Source organism: Thermobia domestica, chromosome 4, assembly GCF_964235325.1.
Source record: "Thermobia domestica chromosome 4, izTheDome1.hap1.1, whole genome shotgun sequence".
Classification (NCBI taxonomy): Eukaryota; Metazoa; Arthropoda; class Insecta; order Zygentoma; family Lepismatidae; genus Thermobia; species Thermobia domestica.
Window position 1 is genome coordinate 17,427,730 of NC_137457.1, and position 22,721 is coordinate 17,450,450.

Below are 22,721 nucleotides of genomic sequence, written 5' to 3' on the forward strand. Positions count from 1 at the left end.
TAACAGGAATCATTTTATTTATTTAATAATTACTACTATTGTTGGTATTTGTGTTGTTATGCTTATGAAATGTAATAAATTTCTGTTACATATGACTTTCACTTGCATTTTAATTATAATTGTTTTAGTCTATTATTTTCTAAATAAACCATCAAAAAAATTACCAATTACATCGCTTATCACACAATATGTTCTAGAAAATAATGAAGTACCTAAAGCATTCACTTATAGAAAATTGTCAAATAATACCTATGAGAATATTTATGTTAATCTGGATGAAGGCAATAAAATAATACCGTTTTACTCCGTAATTGAGGAAAACCCCGTACTTATTGATGGTAGAAAATATAATTTAGATAATAAAAATCATGGTGTTATCTCATTTAATACAGATCAATCTGGATTTAGAATTAGTGGAATAGACACCATATTTAGGTGTCCAAAAGAATGGTATTGGCATAGCGAAAATAACACTTGCCAACGAAAACACATATGTAATAATGATTGGGGTAAAATAAAAGGATTAACACAATATCATTTTCAAAAGTCCACTGATAAAGAAGGATATAAAAAATTTCATGATCGAATCTATGCAATTTGTCAGAATGGGCATGATTATGAATTGGCTACATGTAAAGAAAATTATATGTTTAATCAAATAGAAACACAAGACCATAGTGATCCATGTGTCTTATATGACATTTGTATTGAAAAACCCAATTATTTTATTCATACAGATAATATCCCCAATGCCCCAAATCTAACTGAAAGTCAATATTATGTATGCCAAAATGGTATAAGTATACTAAAGCAATGTCCAGAATTTCACATTTTTTATCCCACTTTAGTTGGGTGTGTTCCTGAACGCGAATGCTGGAAAAAACCTGATGGATATACGTATTATATTAACGAAAACTCATACAAAATATGCAAAAATGAAGAACCACACATACAGAATTGTACCGACGGGGTGTATTTAGGAAAGGGATATACACAAATTACTTGTAAAGACCCTAATTGTGTTACAATTTTCGATACGTATTTTGCGACACAATTTTTCAGATATCCCATTGGTGGTAAGTATTGTAAAAATAACAAACTCTTTAAAAAATCATGTGAAAGTGACATTCAGTATTTTACACATCCTCTGCCTACCTCGAATAACAACGAAAAACAACAACTTTACGATAAGGAAATAAAATATGAAAAACAAATTGCCATAATTAACCATGAGAATGATGAAATTGAATGTATGAATGTAGACAAAGAAATATTACGGAAATATGCTCTCTGTGACACTGTTTTGGCATCATATAGCACATACTTGCAAACTTTTTATTGGAATTTTTTCCTTAATCAACCCAAAACGACTCGTAAGTATTTTAATATTGAGGGGATAATATATGACATGACTAATCGTGTTCCTGTAGGTAGTGCAAAAGGTTATCTTCCCATATTGGAAAGTAACCGTTTATACAAAATAATTAAACCTCCAGATGTAATTGTGTACAGCGAAATTCCAGCAGCAATTAATTATCAATTTGCAATTAAATTTGGGGAGGTTAAAAATTTGAATACTAATCATATTATACAATTTGCATTTACTTGTTACCATTTTTGTAAATTAAATAACTATGTTTGGCGATTATTTTACACTAACAAGGATGCAACGCACTTGAATATATTAGACTGTAAATCTCGTTTAATTAACGTAAATGTCCTTGATTGGGATAGAAATCATAGTGATATAATCAAGTCAAAATATTTACCAAATATAGAAAATGTAAAGTTTGACAAATATATAGTGTATTTAATTTTTAGTAATGTAACTATGAGTGGAAACATTTTAACCGATATTCAAATATTACCGCATTTTTTAACAGTTCTAAATATAAGAAACATATTGGAATTAAGTGGTTGTATACAATACGTGACTTCCATTCCGATCACGGATGGTATTGCTATCAGAACAATTATTGATCAAATAAAAGTCAAGCCTAGTGTGAATTTTACTTCCACTTTAGAAACGTTAGATATACCAACATCGCTGCCACATTATTTTGAATAAACATGACTACTGAAAGCAATAACACATACTTTAAACAATATTCATACAAATTCCATATTGATGAAAAGCGATCAGACTTAAAGGCTCAATTACCCTATATAATATCATATTTTTTCCCAGCACTTAAACCAACTATTGACCCTCTTGAACTTTTACTAAATAATAAGGATTTTCGTAATGAAACTATATATCGCTATTATTTACTAAAACTTGTTCGTTCTTCACTAACAATAAATGACAAAATTCAAGATTCTCTATCATTTGACATATTTAAAAATTACAATTGCCAGGAAATATGTAATGCAATGAAAATCCCATTCATAGAATTAACATCAAACGACTACTATAAAAATGTGTGGGGTAATAGATATTGGTCCTTTTTGCATACGTTATCATTTTGTGTATATGATAACCCAATATTAATTGAAGAGTTTATGTATTGTATGCTAAATTTTTATTCAGTTATTCCATGCGGCTTTTGTCGATATCATTTCATTAAAAACAATCCGTTTCAGACATTAGTACTCCCCATCAAAAAAACAAAGGACAGCATAACAGCAATATATGATTTTCATAATTTGGTAAACAAGTCAATAAATTTAAGAATTTTTACTGAGGAAGAATTTGAAGAAAAATATAGTTGTAAAATAACCGAAAGAACTATTATTTCTTTATAAAAAGAAATGAAAGAAAATGTTATCGCAACACATGATACAAAATATTTGCAATTTTTGGAAAATATATTTGGTAAAACTGCTATTCTAGTATTTGGTTCGATAATTTGTGTATTTGCATTATTTGTTTGTACGTTAATTTTATTAATTAACTCACTAATATTCACCGAACCAAATACAAATAGTGCATTAGCAAAAAATATACTCATTCAATAAATTGTGTTTTCTATTATATATGTATATATCCTATTTCCTAATATATATAGTTAGAATAAATAACATTAAAAATGAGCAGTAATAATCGGTATGGCAATAACCTTTTTAAATTTCTGGAATGTCTAGGTATGGTTTTCCAGTTGAGCTTTTCTTTGCTAATTTTAATATTTTGTCCTTAAACAGTATTTCACCTACATTAACTATATTAATGTTTAAATACATGCTGAAAATAATTAGTATTCCAATAAAAAAGAACATGAATGATAGAAAATATAGGTGTATTGTGCAACAAATACTACCAAAAATAAATGCAATATAAATGTAAGTTTTACATTTTTTTAGATAATGTAATCTTTGAATATGCGTAAGTTCATAATTATGAAAATCACCCTTTGTATATATTTTAGTTGACAATATAAGTTTATCAATGTTAATATCTTTTATACTGTTTTTTACATCTATAACTACACCCTTTTCTATCCGTGTGCCATTTGAGTTTACTTCTAATGAATTCAGGTAGTCCTGTATGTAAGCTAAAGTGTAAATACTCAAACTAATGTAGTCACTGTCATTTATTAACAATTTGGTAAGTTGGTCAAAATTTATAGATAAATCATTACTACCCAATTTATTTCGTAGTGCGTATTCTGAGTTTAAAACCAACTGTGATAAAATATCTTTTGAATATTTATTACTGAATCCAAGGGGATCCCAGATTGATATTATAATGTCAAATATTTGAGTTATCAATAAAATAGCACCAATTACCGTTGTTGTACTTGCTAAAAATGAACATAATTTTATTAATGTACTTCCGAAAATTTTTATACTAGTTTTTGCTACAGTCACTGCTAAGAGAGCTACTACACTTTTCTGAAACATTTTCGAGAACATTTGTGGGCTGCTTATATTTGTTAATGTTGTAATGAGTTTGGAAATTATTTTATCTGATAATTTTACAAAACATAGCTTCATTTGAGAAAGTACTCCATCAGACGATATAGATATACCTAAATCTTGCCAAAATTCCACTGTTGTGAGAGACGTAATTAATCTTTCAACTATTTCCTTTAATTTATTGGCAGCATTTGTTTCTGGTTCATTATCACCGCCATCATCGTTTTCCTCCTTTGAATTAATGTGAGGTGAAAGTAATGAGTTAAAATTGTTTTGTATTGCAATTATTTGTTCAACACCTTCAAACATATTACATTCAAATTTTTTGGTACCTTCATGCAATTCAATATTTATGTCTGGTAAAATAAATGTACTATCAATATCTTTCAACCAATAGTCGACTATATATTCGGATGATATTTCAGGAGGATCGGGTAGGTTTAAATTTGGTAAATAAGAACCATTTTCAATTATTGAAATTCCGGTTTTAAACAATTGAACTATTGATTGTCCAACCACTGCATTCAAACCTTTTTCATACCATGGTGTAAAACATTCTTTCTTGTCATCATCCCACTTGTCAAAAAATGACTCACAATACGATTTGTTATATTCATATGTTATTCCAGTAGAAGAATTAGGGTTTATGGGACCACGATTAAAGCCAGTTGGTAAGTCATTTATACGTTTGGCATAACGTTCAGTGGATCGATAAAATGGATGTTCAGCCCAAACTAAATTGTGTGGAACGGTCATACATTGATTTTTGTGTGATGCCCATATTGTTCTAGCCATTTGAATTTTATCAGTATGTAATAAATTATAGCATGCAGGATTACACTGAACTTCAAAGTAGTCAGCATCACCAATTCGAAAAAAGGAAGCTGACTCTTCACGAGTGCATGGACCATCTCGTTTAAGTGAATTGCAAGATATTTTAGAGCATACTTTTTCATTAACTAAAACCCATACTTTTATGGCTTTTGATGCAAAGGTTTTTGGATAATAATAATCATTATCAGGATTCGCTCTTCGAATACTATATGTAAAATGTGATGCTATATGAGGATAATGTTCATATAAATATTTTAAATGTAATAATTTTAATCGTTCATTTGCATATGAAATTGCATTCTTCATATCAAGAGAAGTGTAACTCATTGTGACCAATTATTATACATATCCAACTGACCTTCCAATGTAATATTCCCACAATTGTATGAAAACATAATAATACCCTTACAAGTATTCTCCTTCCTTTTATAAATTCGCTTTTCACTTGTTTGTTTATTAATTACAATATAATGAAAATCTGTTTGTCGTATAAATAATAAAATATCATGCCACTGCAACTGTGAATGTACGAACTTTAAAAACGTTGTTGTTTCTATTGGTGAATTCAAATTGCAATTCTTAGAAGTACGTAAGAGAGCATGATATATTATGTATTCTGCACTCTCGCTAATAGATTTTAAATTCAAAATAAATGCATACACTTCTAAACGATATACATTAAATATAATTAATGGTAATAAATTATGCATTTTTTGTTTTAATTCTCTTAAAAAATCTGATGATATTTGAATTTCAAATATTGATACAACAAATTGTTCTAATTTCTTGTCAATTTTTGTAGATTTTGGTTGAGGTGGGGTTACTACAAGTATTTCATTTATAATATCAAAACATGATGGCGTTTCTCTTTTTGCTGATTTTAAGAAGCTTAACTTAACACATTCATCAAAATTACTATCATAATCTATTTTTAACATTGTTTAGGTAATTGCGTTATTTGTATATGCTATTATATTACCTAAGCGAATAAATAATATGCGAGGAGAGAAATAAAAATTAAAAATTATTGACATTTTGATACATAATGCAAATCAGACAACATCGGCAGATTCTAAAATTGGAGAGTGAACAATGACATTATTTATGGAATGTTTTGGTTTCATTAATTTCACGAATTTTAAATTCACATGTTCTAGTTAAAGCAGTTTAAATAACATTACATTCAAACAATACGAGAAATTAAGTTTTGTAATAGTTTGGTGCTTAAAAATAGTTTCTTATAGCGTTGCAAGAACTAACCCTGCTATCATTGAAATTACTGAACCATATCATAGCAATGTCTTTAAGTATAATATTTTATTTTTGGCTATACTTTGCGTGTGTGAGTGGTAGTGTTGTTAGTAAACGTTGTGGGGTTCCTGGAATAGGGGCTGCTATAGATGGACCACAACAGTACACACTTAGTGGTTATAAGTGGCAAAAGTCTACAATAACATGGAGTATTAAGAAAAATTCAACCAAATTAAATTATCAAGCTGTAAGAAATGTATTGTATCGAGCATTAAATGTTTGGGCTCAAGTTACTGAACTTCATTTTGTTTATACGAACAGTGATGAATCAGATATTTTAATAGGCTTTTATTCTCGAAACCATGGTGACCATTTTAGCTTTGATGGCCCAGGTGGAATTTTAGCACATGCCTTTTATCCTGGAACAGGTATTGGAGGTGACGTACATTTTGACGATGATGAAGATTGGACTTTATTAAACGCTAAACATAATAATATTATAAAAACCGATTTATATCAGACTGCTGTTCATGAATTTGGACATTCTTTGGGTTTGGCACATTCTGCTGTTAACAATTCAGTTATGCATGCGTTTTATTTCTATAAATCTAATTTCGTATTAACTAAGGATGACATTTTTGCAATTCAACAAATATATAATACTAGACGTAAGAAGGAATGGGGTATAATTCCAAAATATCCCTCGCTTACTCCGACAACTACAAAACCACCAAAGTGTGAATGTAAGAACCGTCGTAAATTCAATACCGAAAATACTAAACCTAATATGTGTAGTCCTGATTATAATGCCATTTCTTTAATTAGAGGAGAATTGTTTGTGTTTATTGGTACATATTTTTGGAGACACTCACATTATCCATTTTCTAATGATTCCTATTATAATATTTATAGATTTTGGTATGGTTTACCCAGAAATTTAACACACATCGATGCAATTTATGAACGATTTGACAACAAAATTGTAATATTTATAGGACGACAATATTGGTTGTTTAACGCTAATGTTGCAGAAGAGAATTATCCCAAAAATTTATCTAATTTAGGGTTACCAACAACCCTTAAAAAAATAGATGCAGCCATGACATCAAATATTGATAGAACAACATATTTTTTTAGTGGAGAATTGTATTGGAAATTTAACGAAGACAGAAATACTGTTGATCCAAACTATCCTAAACTAATTAGCTCTCAATGGAAAGGTGTTACTGTAACTTCTCTAACCACAGCACTAGAATGGAGTAATGGGGTAATTTATTTAATGAATGGGAAATATTTTTGGGCATTTCATAATAATAATAATAATAATAATAATAATAATAATAATAATAATAATAATAATAATAAATTACCATTTTTGGTAGGATGTGGCATGTTTGTTGCAAATAATAAAAGAAGAGGTTTATTACCATACGAAGATTTAAATATAAAAAATATGGGATCAATTAATAATAAATTTAGTTTGTATAAAATTTTTACCGTTTCAACATACTGTATCATTATTTTCATCTTGGGCTAAATGCAAATTAGATCAACTATATCAGAGTTACTTTTAGCTGATGTAAATAAATAATAATACATGATTAATATATATAATTACAATATAGATTTCTATCTTCGTTAACAAAAGTTCCCACGCATACTACATTGTAAGAAAGTCCAAAGGAATACAAAGAATTACTTTACATACACTTAGAGTCATTTATATTTTAAACATTACATTACTGTTATTTGTACCACCGTAGAACCAAACTCTTTTCCCAAACTTATGTAAAGAATACTTTTACAACAGTAGAATTTTTTTCTGCATACTACACATTTTGATACACTTGCTGCACAATGCACACACGTTGCTATATGCCTACAGGGTATAAACAAAATTCCTAACTCATTTACATAGCATACTTTGCATAGCTTAGCATCATATTCCGTGAATTCTGATGACGATTTTTCAATTTTAGCCGATGGGGTGCGACTGATTGCACAGCAGGATTAGATCTATGTATATGTTTAATAAAATTATCATATTTCTTAAATTTAACGAAAAGGCACTCGCCAAACCAACGAGCGTGTTCGACTTATCATTATCATTTTTCCATTTTTTTCACGTTACCACCACAGTAGAAGTAAATGGTTAGGTCGCCCTTTCCTGTATAAAAATCCCGCACTATTCAAGTTCCCAGGGTGCTGTTTTGTTGATATTGACCAATCCTCATACGAACGAAATCTCAACCTTTCGATACAATACTGCATGTACTGCGGTCCATGGCACACAATTGTACCTGAAATATTGACGTTTTTATCGCTATTGTCCCCATGGCCCAATTTCTGGTTTGCAAAAACATATTTTCCTCATCATCAAGATCCCTCACAAAATTAAAGTATATTACGACAATTGATTCATATTGACGGTAATTATTATTATCCTTATAGAATAAAGCACAGAGAAAATTGATTTAGTTTTATTTATCCAGTTATATTTTAGGTACAAAACTAAACTCATCCAATACATATACAATTTACCTAGTGGATAAGTACCATTCGTGAGTTATTTTCATATATTCTATCCTATTCCTTACTAAATAACTTTAGTTACTCTGCAATGTACAAAATAAACCTTTAATTTAGGCTGTTTCGTATTAAAGAATTACGCGGGTTTGTTTCTTCAACATTTTTGGATACACAATAAAGGTATTTTCACTAATTTTTAAATTAAGTATTTTTTGTAAGCAGAAAAGAGAAAATTCAGTCAGATTATAAATAAGTTTTACAAAACCAGGATTTGTATAAAAATTTCAAAACTTCTAGCCATAGACTATAAAATATTTTCACCTTACATTTTTTAAAGAAATTTTTTTATTATATAAAAAATTTTTCATCATATGATGCACGAAATAAATCGGCAAATATACTATTACATTCTCGATGTTCTCGTTTAGTTTGAGTTGCTGGAACAGGACAAATCATATTTTTGCACGTACAGTCATATTTATTTGGAAATTTTTCTACATAATTGATTTCTAAAGCAGGAGATTGTCCTAAACACATTTTGTTGGGTTCACTGCTGTGTATGGCTATGCCTGGATCAATAGATTTACATACATACTCATATTTACCAAAACTGATATTTCCCACCAAGAATGCCCAAAATCCCTTCTTTGGGTCGCAATTATTCTCCTTGGCAGTTGTATGAGTAATAATGGATTCATTTCTACAAATTCCGTTAATACAATTGTAAATAGTATTAGCAAGACATGCAAGTTTACAATCTGTTTCGGTAAAACAATATGTAATTGTATTATTACAATCACTTCGTTTGGGAGATTCAATTTGTATAGGTAAAGTATCGATACTTAATTCAGACAATGGCTGGATATTATTATTATTATTAATATTATTATTATTATTTATATCTTTGGATATGGAATAGCATACAAGCACAAGGATTAGTAAACATAATAACACTAAAGGATAAATATGCATTTTTCTTAAAGTTTAGTTACTAAAAAAAACAGTTTTTTTAACATGTTTAAATTACAATATTTATAAATTTCTTAGTAAACATCTTGCATATTAATTATTATTAACATCAATAACTGAAATAAATGGTGTAATTTTAATACCTAAATTTTCACTTTCTCTTTTGTGAATAGCTTGTAATTGAATTATATTTTTAACCAAATTCATTAAGATAGGCCCTTTTAAAGTTATTTCTTGAGGAGTTGCGAAATATGTGAAAGATTCCTCATCGGCATTTTGGACAGCAGTAAAAAATTGATTCTTCACTATTGTTTGTATATCGATAGGGTTTGAATATTGGTGTATGTTTGATGGTTTAAATTGTGTCTGAAATCCCACATGTGCTGTACCAAATGTAAAACTATCAATCGTGTTTGGAATTGTTATTTTACATTTCATTAAAGCTAGAATTTTATTTTTAACTGTAATATATGATATTGAACGATCTTTTGTTATAGCTTTGAAATAAATATCAAAACTTTGTTCGGCTTGTAGTAAGTTACCAGCATCATTATCTTCCATATATGTACGAAAAATTTGAAGTTTTAATAAAATATTGAAGTCAACCAAATCTTTTATATTGTATGATGCTTTTTTTCCTAATTTAATAATTATATCTATTATGTAGGGATTAAACATATTATAGTCAACTTTATAGAATTGTTCAAGTACTTTATTTCCTGGAAATTTTATAATAATATCATCATATGTAGCCTTACAGTTCGCTTCTTCATTTATACCCATAACATCGTCTGGAAAATACATTTTCAAATCAGGCAATAAATTCGAAAATGTTCATATCGTGACTAATTAATGCTATAAGATAGTTGTAAAAAATTATACTATATACTCTATCAAATAAAATTTTCATTTTGAATGTTTTCTTCATTAAAATTACAATCTGTTTGGATAGAAGTATACTCTAAAAATGATTACAACATATGCAGCGATACCAAATTGACATCATTACAACTAAATGCATTTCCTGATACTATATTCAATTTATCAATTTACAATAAATGGAAGCATTTTGTAATTCCATTTCTTACGCTGGAACCTCCAATTACTGAAAAACTGTTATACAAATTAGCAATTACTAGTAAAATTTTAGCATTTTCGTATGCTTTATTGTATAAAAGTAATTGCTTGCAGGTGTGTTTTCGAGTAATACCACATCCACAACACAATTTAAATAAAGTATTCGAGTCTCATTATATACATCCAATAGAACTCGATGATTTGGAATATCAAATACCACTAAAAGTATTTATGCCAAAGAAATTATGCATATGTTTAACAAAAACAAAAGTTCTTTGCAACGAATGCGGTCAGCCCACATTTAACGATTATTTTTGTGCAAATGCAAAATGCTACAGCTTTCTTGTTGGTAACTTTTTGAGTAATGTTATTAATGATTATGGCAATATTTTATATGATTTTCAATATGTAGAACAAAATATTGGAATTATAAAAAACAATGCAATATTAAAAATATCAAACTGTTTTATTTGCAATTCTTGTAAGAAATGTAATAAGCTTCACCGTAAATGTAAATCCCATATCATTTGCAAACATAAAATACAAGAAAAACGCAATTTAATAAAAAAACGACAAGCTTGTCATCAAATTAGACAATTAACTTATAACAACACTCCGTAATTTAATTGCGTATTCATTAATAATAGTTTTAAACGTATCCAAATTAACCGCATTTGGTTTATAGATAATTCGAAAATTATTTGCATCAAATGTTTCAAGTATATACAAGTAAAAATGGAGAGGATTAATTCTTCCATCAAATTCAAATTGGTGAAAATATTCAGCATATCGACAACCAATCAAACTATAATTTGTACACCAAGTTAATTGGTCCAAATAGTTAGTTATTGCAGATTTGTTATACACGTCGCGATTGTTTGCTTGACTCCATATAATTCGTTTGGTATTTTTTTTATTAAGTTGAACATATATGAGTACTTGTAAAAATACAAGTATAACGTTCGCAACACTCTCTCGCGTATAAACACCAACAACTGTTTTGTCAGATATATTTATACTATTACTATAATTTTTTGCAACAAACCCATACGTTTTATCTACATTAATAAGCTCACGTATTTGCCGCTCTTGGTTAGAAAATCTTTGACATATATGAGAAATTTTGTACCGAAGATATTTTGAAACTTTAGGTATAGTTTTATTATTTCCACTTTCCATAATAGTTTCAGTCATAGTGTTCGTGAATATAGGTTGTGTAAAATCCGAGCCACGTAAAAATAATAGTACCCGGAATGCTAAAGGTGATAACCAGTTATGACAAGTCTCTATATTAAATATACTACTAAAATGTCTACTAGTAACAAAAACATGATCTTGTAAACTTAAAGCTTTATACTGATACGCAATGTGTAAAATATCTGAATCATCTGTTAAAATTATTGTATTATAATGTCGGTTTCGATGCAAGAAACACTCACTTTCAGCTTCTCCTATTTTTAAATTTACACATTCAACCCGCGGCACGTTAGTATCATATTTGGTAAGTAATTTACATAATAGATCCAAAGCTTTGGCAACATCAAATCGCATTTTTTGTGCCCGTTGTTGACTCGTTCTGCATTTAAGTGCTGGTCGTTGTCCATCTGTAAAAAGAAATATTTTACGAATAATAACGTCATATTGCTTTAATTTATCTATGTGATTGTAGATAACTTGTGCAGCGGTCTGTGCAACTTTCTGTTCAACAAACGTATTGCAATCAGTTTTGTTTTCAAAAATACAACCAGAGAATAGCATTAAGTTTCCATCTATGTATATATTAACAGCAGAATTAAGATATGTTGATAAAAGTTCCAAGGGAATAATACTTTGACCAAACCACTTTTTTAATTTTGAAGTTATTGAAAGAATACCCATAGTTTAAATGGATGATGGTTATAAATTTTCACCTTATAATTGTACGTGTAAGCATTCACTTCTTTCCTCTTGGCAAGCTGCTATCTTAACTCAAGAAATGTTTAGTTGTATTATAGATAATTATATATTATATGCCAGAAGTAGGTGTTTACTAGACAACAATATTCTTTCACAATTGAGTAAATTAAAAATTCTAAACAAAGATAAATATACGCTAAAATGGGTTATGTATGAGAATGAGAGTACCTTTAGTGATTCTTCAAATCTTCGGTTACCACTTTTAAACCATAAATGTAATAACAAATATAATAAACAGTTGTTTATATATTATTTAGATCTATTGTGTGCTAAAGAATTTATTTCATTTGTTAAAACTCATATATGTGTATCAATTTTAGAATACGAACTTGACGTGGCAGTTAACGAGATTGGAAAGTTAGTGTCATTTTAATGGAGAAATATTCTACTTTTACTGATAGTAATAAAGCATCATGGCAAATTTGCAAATACTTAAATCGTGGGGCTTTTGGTTTTGTCTATAAAGTACGAAAACCAAATGAGGAAAAAAATCGACACCATCACTATTATCATTATTATGCGGCCAAATTCGAACAACAGCCAGCTAAAACTTTATACAATGAAATTGACCATCTGCGTAAACTTCAAAAGAATTTCAATGTACCTAAACTATATGCTGTGGGTAATTTTAAAAATTTTCATTTCTTTGTAATGACATATTTACCATATTCATGGGACCGAATAAAGGATACATTAACATTTACAAATAAAATAAAGTATGGCATTTGTTTGCTAAAAACAATACAAATTATACATGTAAAATATAATTTTGGACATTTCGATATCAAACCTGACAATATAGGTTTTAATTACAAAAAGAGACTTATTTTAACTGATTTTGGTTTAGCTCATTCTTTTGATAGAACTTATAAGAAAAAACATTTTGATAACTGGTTTGGAACTTTTGACTATATGGGAATTGATGCTCATGTTGGATTGCGTGTAAAACAAAACGATTTAGAATCATGGTTATATACTCTATTGGATTGGTTTAATATTCAATTACCATGGTCTGAAATTTCTTTTAAAGACACAATGAAACTTAACAAAGAAATATATAAATCCAAACAAATGTCCAAACAAGAAAATTACTCTTCTTTAATAAAGTACATAAACAGTGAACAAAAAATATTACTGCGTATTCCTCAATGTATTGAACGTGTAGATTATTTAGAAATTATTAACATTTTAAAAGCTACACTTTCAGATCTGGTTGACAAAAGTTAGGTATTTGTTCCCAATTAATAGATAAATTTATACTAGTGTTATTAAATAATTTGCATTGACCTCTAAAAAATCGCTGGCCAGCTAAAACTATGGGACTGGCAAACGTAGCTGAATTTTTTAAAATATATATTGGATTGGGTTCATCATCATTAATTTTACGAAATACTTTTCGATTCAAATCTAAAATTACGTTTGGTTGAATTACCATATGTGGTGGTTCTGTTTTCCCTTTTTCTGTATGTGTTGATATTTCACAATGATAGAATAATATTTGGTAAAAAAATGGAAGTTTATTCATTTGAATAGTAGTAATATTATTGTCTGTTTGATTATCTTGAGAAGTGTGAAAAGTTACTATTTTGGTATCTTCCCAAAATTGTTCTAACCGTTTCAAGTTTGTTTGAACAAACGCATGATAATTTGACAGATTTGTGCAAATTGAACGGTCAATATAAAAAGCGCCATTCATAAGCATGCCATGCAATACACCTGTAACTTGTCTGGCAATTTTCTCAGGAAGATTAAGTAGTGCTACATATTCTGTAATTTGAGAAGATATTAAATTCTTATCAACACAAATTTTAGGATCTTTTGATGCCTGATCTATTGTAATATCAAACGGAAATGGAAATATTACTTCTTTGCATTCGGTGAAAACTTGTTTAAATGCCCGTTTCTCTCCAGTATTTGATACCAGTATATCTTTTACAAAAGCAATATTCAAATACAGTTTAGCATGAGTGTCACATATTATACCTAAATGTTTGTCCCTACTACAGGTTTGACCAATACCGGTAAAGACACATGATAGAGCATTACTGTAGTCTAACCCTAACGATGACGAAGATTGCATTATGATACTCTATTCTTGTATGTTTATATAACATAATCTATATTTTATATGGGCTATTAAAATTTTATTGACATTACGCAGCCTCTTCTTCTTCTTCTTCTTCTTCTTCTTCTTCTAGTTCACTAGCTTCTAAAGTTTCCCAATCGTATTCTAAAAATTGTAGTTGTACTCCACTCAGTACTAAACATTCTTTTATAATATTCATGAATTCATGTACATTATTTGTCTTACATTGGCGTTGTAAACAAAAACTTGTTTGAGTTAACAAATTTGATACAAAACCGTTCTCACCAGTCATTAAGTCTATTTTTGGAGTACATATTTTTGCTTTTAAAGTATCTTCAATATGATGAATATTAAAAGCCATAGGAGCAACCAAACCTCCATACTCAGTGTATGCGCAATTTGTGTTAAATATCATATTGTATAGTTGAGATGATACTGTACGACCAATTATTGAACAAGGTGAAAATAGAATTTGAGGATGAACACATCGACCATCTCGAGTCCACGCTTTAATATTGCTTAAATCTACAACTTTTGACACAATTCCCTTTTGGCCATGAATATTAGCAATTTTCACACCAACATCCAATTTTCGACAATAATGGTAATGAATAGTTAGTTTGTTGTTTTCCATATTGTAAAAACTATCTATTTTTTTTTAAACGCATTCCCATCATCATAGCTAACTATATAATTAAATTGACTCCGTAAGCTAATTTCATGTACCTTGACATTTTTTGATCTAGATATCTTAAGCTTTTGTTTACTCGATAGAATACCAAAAATTATAACTGATTGTAAACATTTATTTATTGGTGTATAGTTCAGTAACGCATCTTGGCTATTGAGTTTCTCTCGTCTAAAACTTTCTTCATTGTATTTGAAAAATTTTACTTGTAGCGTCACCGATATTAACTTCTGAGGACCATTATTAGCGAAAGTTTTGTCCAATACAATTCCATCTTCGTTTGTACCACCTCCAAAATCTCCAAAAGAACACCATAAAATTATTTGGTTTCGATGTATATAATCTAAATCTAATTTTAAAAATTGATTACAATACTTTGAAAAAAAAGGAAGATTTTGCTTCCTGGAAACAAATAGAAGACGATTTTTATTAATGGTTATAATATCCTTATCATTTGGTGGTAATGTTGTTGATGAATCCATTATTTTATTGAATAACTTTACAGTTAGTGTCGTTATGTTATCTTTATTCTCAATATATTCTACATCTTCTGGTGTTGTCCATTGTTTTTCCGGATAATTTGAAAAGATATATATGTTTTGTTCAACTTGTTTGTAGAGAGATTTTAAACGTTCCATGGTAGTTTCGTCAATCCTAATTGATCGAAATGACAACCCCACAGTTTCCCCATAACTACTTTCCAAAGTTACATGATGTTTATCAAGTTGTGAGAACAACGTTTGAATTATTTTGGGAGTTGGTTTCGAGCACTTTGTTTGTATGTGTGCCAACTTTAAATACTCGTAGCAACTTTTATTATCAGTAAGAGGATATTTTCCTCCTCCGGGAATATCAACATGTGGATTTTTGAAACCAGAATGTATTAATGCACAATTATAACCGATTGTGTGAAAAAAAAGTTTTATTAAAAATGCACACTTTGCTTCAAAACAGGCACCTTTGCAATTTGATATAGCTACAGTTAACTTGGCTGGTTGTGCCTTCATTAAAGAAAGAGGTAAACGCATAGCAAAAGAGTTAAATTGTGTTAGAAAATGCATACTTGCAAACGCATTTGGCCAAAAGTGTTCCAATTCATACGGTGTTACAAAAAAACTTAAATCTTGTGAATATTTCATAGGGATCAAACCTTTTGATGATATTAAAATAAACTTTTCGAAACGCATTACACTTACAAATGGTAACTTGCTTTTTAAGTGTGCGATGTTGTCTAAATTGGATTCCATTGTAAACTTGGTAATGATTCCCTCCCAGCAAACAATCCAACATTTTTTCAGCATTACGTTTTGTAATAGATGTAAAAATGTCTCATTTTGCTTGCAATTTTTTTCTAAATATTCTAGTACTCTCTCATTCGGAATTATAGGTGAACTTACCGTGAATTGTGCCAAGCAGAGAACCTCTCCTGCATCTTTCATTTCTTTAATACTTAACGGGCAAATAAAATGAAAACCATCTTTTGGAAAGTATAGTGCATTTGAATTCCTTGCTTTATTCGAAATAAAACGACGGACCAATCCACATAATTTACTTGCGATTGCAAGTTTCTGACCATCAATTGTAAGATAAACACATTTATATTCATTCAAAATATTATTCGCTGTTAATTTATTTGAAAGAGCAAAGAACATGTTACCAGTTTTAAATATACATTTTAGTTTTGTTGCAAACTCGGTCATTAAGCGCTTATCAAGTTGTAGGGAAATTGTTCGATTAACGTAACTTTCATATATTTTATTCCACAAAGTTGACAAGACCTTTTGAAATAAGTGCGGGGCTGTAATAATTGTTTTGTTTGCCAAATCATCCAGTTTCGGTGCATGGTTTATATTTGCTTCAAAAAAGTCAAGATATAGCTGCTCAAGACACTGAATGTTTGCGTCATTGCCAATTGCTCGAGATTCGTTATGCGGGCTCTGTTGCTGAATGTATTGAACCCATCGATTTGAATCTACAAGTTTACGTTTTTTCCCTTCTCTTCTGCGCTCATTTTGTACTACATCTATACTAACTCCACCACTTTTTGTGTATGTTAATTTAATCAATTCATTATTCAAATGATCGTATGCAGATGTTTTATAGCTAATGAAGTTTAATTTGCGGTCCAAATAAATGTGACCAGAACGTAGGTTATTGGTAATAAAATTAGGTACCAAACACAATGCCCCATCAATAAGGAATGTACCAAAACATTTTTTGTCTTCTTCACAAAGAAATGATTTACGAATTGACACATCAATAGCACTACCCAATAATATGGGAAAAGATTTATGTATAATTTTATAAGATCCTGTTTTTCCTAACATAATAATACAGCAAAAATATGAATTTCTATTCCTAAAAATAGTTGTTTCAAATTGTTTTAATGATTGCAAATTACTATAACACTTACAATTAAAAATAATATTTTTGCAAAATATATTATTGTATTCATATACTATATGATTTACAAAAAAATCTTCCATTTTAGGTAGATTGCAACTAATAATGACGATGCCAAAAAAATGGTTCACAATATGTATGTCAATCGCCTTGACTATTCTAGTTCTTTGGCTAGTATTTTTAACAATCTACATTATGCTTCCCAACCTCTACAAGAATCCACAATCCGTTAAAAGCAACACAATTATGCCTATGGAATCACTACAGAATCAACTCCAGGATTTGGATCAGTCACTACTTAAATACAGCGAAAGTGTTGATAAATTCGATCAAGAAATTACATCTAGATTGACACTCATACACAAGCAACTCAGTGACCATAACACTCTACTAAGTCAAACACAAGATGAACTTCAAAATGTTGATGAACAGATAAAAGAAGTTGTCAAAATGCAAAATCAATTGGATGAATTAGAAGAGATTGTAAAATTTTATAATAAAACAATACAAGAAATGCAAAAACAATTACAGAAGTTCGATGAATTAGAAATTGAAACAAAAATTGAAAGGCTTGCTTCGTTAGTTGAAGAAATAAAAGGGAATGTTAATAAATCAAATGCTGAATTTCAAATCATCAAGGAATCAGTGAATAGTTCAATCCAAAATACCTCTAACGAATTCAAACAGCTCAAAAACAAAATAATTCCAGACCAACTTGAGAGTTTACGTGGACATATTTCAGAGGATTTGGAACGTTTTGTCACAACAGTTGAACAAGTGTTACAAGAGTTAAGAGTTGAAGTAAAAAATAACGGAACTTTAATCAACAATCCCACAGGTTCGTAATATGTTAGCAACCCCGAGGTTACTAGTTCGAACTCAAGCTTCATATTTAGCATACAGTGTGATTTTAAATGAAAGTAGAGGTAGTCTCATTACTGATAAACTTACTATATCAATTTTGTGTTATTGTGAACAAGCGCCTATTAGCCCAATTATTTTGGGTATAATTAAAACTATTAATAATTTTGATAGCTATTGTGATGTAGCAGATGAATTAATAAGATCTGATAAAACTTTAAAATGGAATTATATACTAATGCTTTTTGCATTCACGTACCATCTCACACAAAATAGTTCTTACTTATCACCACACAACTGCGCATGCTATTTGAGTCGATATCTCAAAAATGATGTAGTGACCGATTTTGTGATACAAGAAGGTGGCTGGGAAAATTTAGTATATTTTGTATCTCAAAAGAACAAGAGGAAGTATGAAAGAAGACCTATTGTTATAACGTTAACAACATTTGTGACAATTTTAACTCTAGGTAGTCTTCTATGGTGCCATGGCCATTGAGTTTGAATCCTCATTGCATATGCTTATTAACGATAGTATATATAATGAATTCAAGACCAACTACGAAGTCAAAAAAAAGGAAATAGTAATATATTTTACGGAAAATGTACGTAAATGTCAAGTGAATGAAATATGTCAAGTACAACGAAAGGATATTGTATACCGGCAGTGTTATTTGGCATTGTTTTATGTTCCACAAAAAAAGAAATATTTATTTTTGCCAATAACTCGGAAAAAATCTATGGAAACTCTTGTAGATTTTCCTTACCGTTTTTCCAATACAACCACAATTGTTATTAGAGATATTCTTTTTAGTCAACTCGTTTCTCATAATAACCGTGAATATCAAATAAGAATAGGTATCGAATATCATGTTAGTGATATAGGTGCAAATTATTATTGCTGTGCTGAAATTGAATATCCTGAAGAAATTGCAAAATCTTGGAGTACCGTAAAATGTTGTGAAACATTATTAATTGATGTGATACTGCAATATTTTTCAACAACGTTTCTAAAAATAGATTTGTTTGATCAATTTGATGATGTAGGGATAGAAACATTATTGTGCGTACCGAGTCGAAAATTTTCTAAATTTAGTACCAAATGTTTTGATGGCGGTAATTTTAAAATAAAACCAAAATTAGATGGATATAAGGGACGATTATGTTTAACTAGCAAAACAAACACACTTTTATATACTGATGATCTTTTCACAATATGTGAAATACCAAATACGAATGTTAAATGTTTTCATAACACACCTAAACTTATATTTCAGTTTGAAATTTTGCTATTGAATAATGACCAAAGCAAATTAGTATTAACAGACATCCTGGGTGTGTATATTTCAAATACTTTGTATACTCCAGAACCATTAGAAGTATTATCATATTTTGAATATGTAAACATAAATAAGCAAGATATTTGTATAACTGTTAATAATAAATTACATTTACTTCAAACTCAGGTAGAATTGCATATGGAAGATTATTGTACAAGTCAAAGTCTTCAAAATATTAACAAAATTGATGGTTTTATTGTTATTTCGAATGATAAAGAATTTAAATTAAAGATACCAACTATAGATGTACGCCATGTCGGACAGTCACTTTATTTGGATGATGAACTAGAACCTATTTGTAACGAAAAGTTCACCAATTTAGATAATGATGCTATTTATGAAATTTGCCACATACAAAGCCAGGTTCTTATCTTGAGAAAACGACTTGATCGATTATATTCATCCTCAATTGAAGAATATAAAGAATATCAAAACGAATTAAACTATTTTCGAAATTTAAACCAACAGCAAAATGAATATTCACCCTAACTATGAGATAGAAAGATATTACAATGGAGGCGATGATTTAAATTATTACTATTCCCGTAGCCCCATTAACTCAATACAAAAAATAGCATATTTCTCAAACAAATCACCAAGAAGTTTAGGTTTTGTATTTTCTCAAATAAACAAGTCAAAATTGCAAGTCCTTATAAAAACAGTTCTGCCTTTTGCTACAATTTCTAGTAATATCTATTTGGTTTGGTTAATATATACAAGTTTAAATTTCGAACAACGTAGAATTTTTTGCGCAACCCATCGGCATATTCAATGCAATCTGTTAGATATTGGACCTACAGTAGACGAAAATGGAAGAGATGATATCACGTTTTATTTTTCAAAACATCTATGTATTTGCATCGATGCTAAGCCAGGAACTGGAAAAACTTATCTTATTGCTAGTATTGGGGCTACATTTATTGCACCTATTAGGTATTTAGTATATAGTACAAATTTGGAATTAACTCTTCTTCCTGTTCAGAATATTGAGTCATTAACGTGTTGTAAATTTTTAATGAAAAGTTTTAACTACTCGTACTATAAAGTTATATCGTTATGGAGTGAAAAAAATAAAACTTTCAAGGATATGGTATTTCATATTTTAACTTTGCTAAAGCATAATTATTATCATAATGCCGCCGCCATCAACACCAATGTATATATTCTGGACGAATACACAACAGTCTCGCCATGGGTAATTATTTTTATTTATTTAATAAGTAGAATTTTTTCCATGGTAATTATATTTGTTGGAGATAAATTGCAACAAGATTCTATAAATAAAAGTAGATATCACAATAAAAATAATTTTGCTTTGGTTCAAATTATATGCCCACATAATTGTTCATATTCACTTACAAAAGTGATTAGGCAACAGGGAGATGTTGAATTTACTCAAAAATTACATAATTTTGCAAATTGTATACAAGAACAATCTGTCAATTATAATATTGTAATGAATTTTCAAATAAAGGTCTTGTTATTCCAATTATTTTTTTGTAATTTTTTTAACGCACCCAATTATAAAGCTCTATACATGGCTCACTGGCACCGCAAAATCAAATATAGGTTGATTCAGATGGAAAAATATGCCAATGATCACAACCAGAAAATACGAAAAATGTATTTTTGCATAAAAAATAACAGAAACGAATATATTGAATTAAACTGCATCCAGGACAAACTGAAACAATCAAAATTTTTAACATATTTACTTTTAATACAAGACAATTATTACATATATGTTAGTAAAGAAAAAAATACACATATTGTAAGACTACTTAATTTCAATAACAATTCAGTTACTATATGGTTGACAGAAGAAAATAAATTACTGGAATTAGTACGAGAACGCATAACCTCGGATTTTGTTCATCAAGATCTCTTAAATCAACTTAAAGAGTTTTGTAAACAAAAATCTATTTATCAATTCCCTTTAAAGCATTTTACATCTACATACTATGCAATACAAGGCATGACATTAACTTCAGAAACTATTCTGGATTTAAACATTGATACTCAGTTGGTAAACTCCATTTATGTAGGTCTTACTCGAATTAAACACTCCAAGCAATTAAATCAAATAGAGACTAATGATTTATTTAATTTATTGATAACGTCATATTTCAATAATAAGTTCTATTATAAACTTTCATGCAATGACGGCACCCAACAGCTGAAGTTAATATTAATAAAAAATTGTAAAGAATTTACTGTTTTCATTAATCGATATGAAATTGATAAGTTCCTCCCTAAATTCAAAATTTTAGTAAAGCCTATAGAATTTAATAAAAGTACTAATAGAAATGTAAAAATCTTACGCGACGTTTATAACAGTTACTATAGTAGTATTTCTTATCACAAGAAATCTCAAAGTGAGCTTGAAAAATTTCTGCTCTATTTAGAATCATCATCATTTACCACACGTGATGATTGTGAACATAAATGTTTAGATTTTTTTCAGTCCAAATAAGCAATTTCAGATTTTTATTTATAATATATAAATTCAATTATTCTAGATAGTACCTACATAGAATCCTATAATAGAGAAAAGTTTATTTTTTAAAAAAAAATGAAGGATTGGATTTATGGCTATCGTAGCTTTGAGATAACCTTAATAAATGCAAACGATCTGAAAATTGTAATTAATACAGAATTCAATCAAAACAAGAAAGAATTATGTTTACTCGAAAAAGATATACATTTTAATAATGCCTACATAGATATTGGAAGTATTTTAGTTTCAAAATCCAATTTTAAACACTTTGAAGTTTTAGGGGAACATAAATCAAATTTTAGGCAAATTACCACAAAAAGTAGTGATTTTGCAATTAGCGTAAACCCAGAAGATAAACTTGCAAAAGATCTAACG

At 29.1% G+C, this 22,721-nt stretch overlaps 5 protein-coding genes across 5 annotated transcripts; 2 read left to right on the top strand and 3 right to left on the bottom strand.

Moving 5' to 3' along the window:
- Positions 1–540: 540 nt before the first annotated feature.
- On the bottom strand, positions 541–5,016 carry LOC145682686 (uncharacterized). The gene is made up of 2 exons (XM_081754073.1): positions 3,969–5,016; positions 541–551 (listed from the first exon to the last, which is right to left on the bottom strand). The coding sequence occupies exons 1-2, from the start codon at positions 5,014–5,016 to the stop codon at positions 541–543; spliced, it is 1,059 nt and encodes a 352-aa protein (XP_081610199.1).
- Positions 5,017–5,986: 970 nt separating this feature from the next.
- On the top strand, positions 5,987–9,941 carry LOC145682687 (matrix metalloproteinase-24-like). The gene is made up of 2 exons (XM_081754074.1): positions 5,987–7,207; positions 9,936–9,941. Exons 1-2 carry the CDS (start codon positions 5,987–5,989, stop codon positions 9,939–9,941), a joined length of 1,227 nt encoding a protein of 408 aa, XP_081610200.1.
- A 3,725-nt stretch (positions 9,942–13,666) lies between these two features.
- Positions 13,667–14,551, bottom strand: LOC145682688 (uncharacterized). The gene has a single exon (XM_081754076.1). It carries the CDS (start codon positions 14,549–14,551, stop codon positions 13,667–13,669), a length of 885 nt encoding a protein of 294 aa, XP_081610202.1.
- A 73-nt stretch (positions 14,552–14,624) lies between these two features.
- LOC145682689 (uncharacterized) lies at positions 14,625–16,897 on the bottom strand. Its single transcript, XM_081754077.1, is given in 3 exon segments — positions 14,625–15,211; positions 15,214–15,594; positions 16,798–16,897. Coding segments are annotated over 3 exon segments (1,068 nt in total).
- Positions 16,898–20,936: 4,039 nt separating this feature from the next.
- Positions 20,937–22,383, top strand: LOC145682690 (uncharacterized). Its single transcript, XM_081754078.1, has 3 exons — positions 20,937–21,192; positions 21,652–21,875; positions 22,369–22,383. Exons 1-3 carry the CDS (start codon positions 20,937–20,939, stop codon positions 22,381–22,383), a joined length of 495 nt encoding a protein of 164 aa, XP_081610204.1.
- The last annotated feature ends 338 nt before the right edge of the window (positions 22,384–22,721 follow it).

Bases quoted from the DNA above. Each gene is read 5' to 3' on its own strand.
- LOC145682686 (XM_081754073.1), bottom strand. From the start codon at position 5,016: ATGAGTTACACTTCTCTTGATATGAAGAATGCAATTTCATATGCAAAT.
- LOC145682688 (XM_081754076.1), bottom strand. From the start codon at position 14,551: ATGCAATCTTCGTCATCGTTAGGGTTAGACTACAGTAATGCTCTATCA.
- LOC145682687 (XM_081754074.1), top strand. From the start codon at position 5,987: ATGTCTTTAAGTATAATATTTTATTTTTGGCTATACTTTGCGTGTGTG.
- LOC145682690 (XM_081754078.1), top strand. From the start codon at position 20,937: ATGGTATTTCATATTTTAACTTTGCTAAAGCATAATTATTATCATAAT. The intron at 21,193-21,651 runs GTTCATATTCAC...ATAACAATTCAG, and splicing joins AATTATATGCCCACATAATT to TTACTATATGGTTGACAGAA.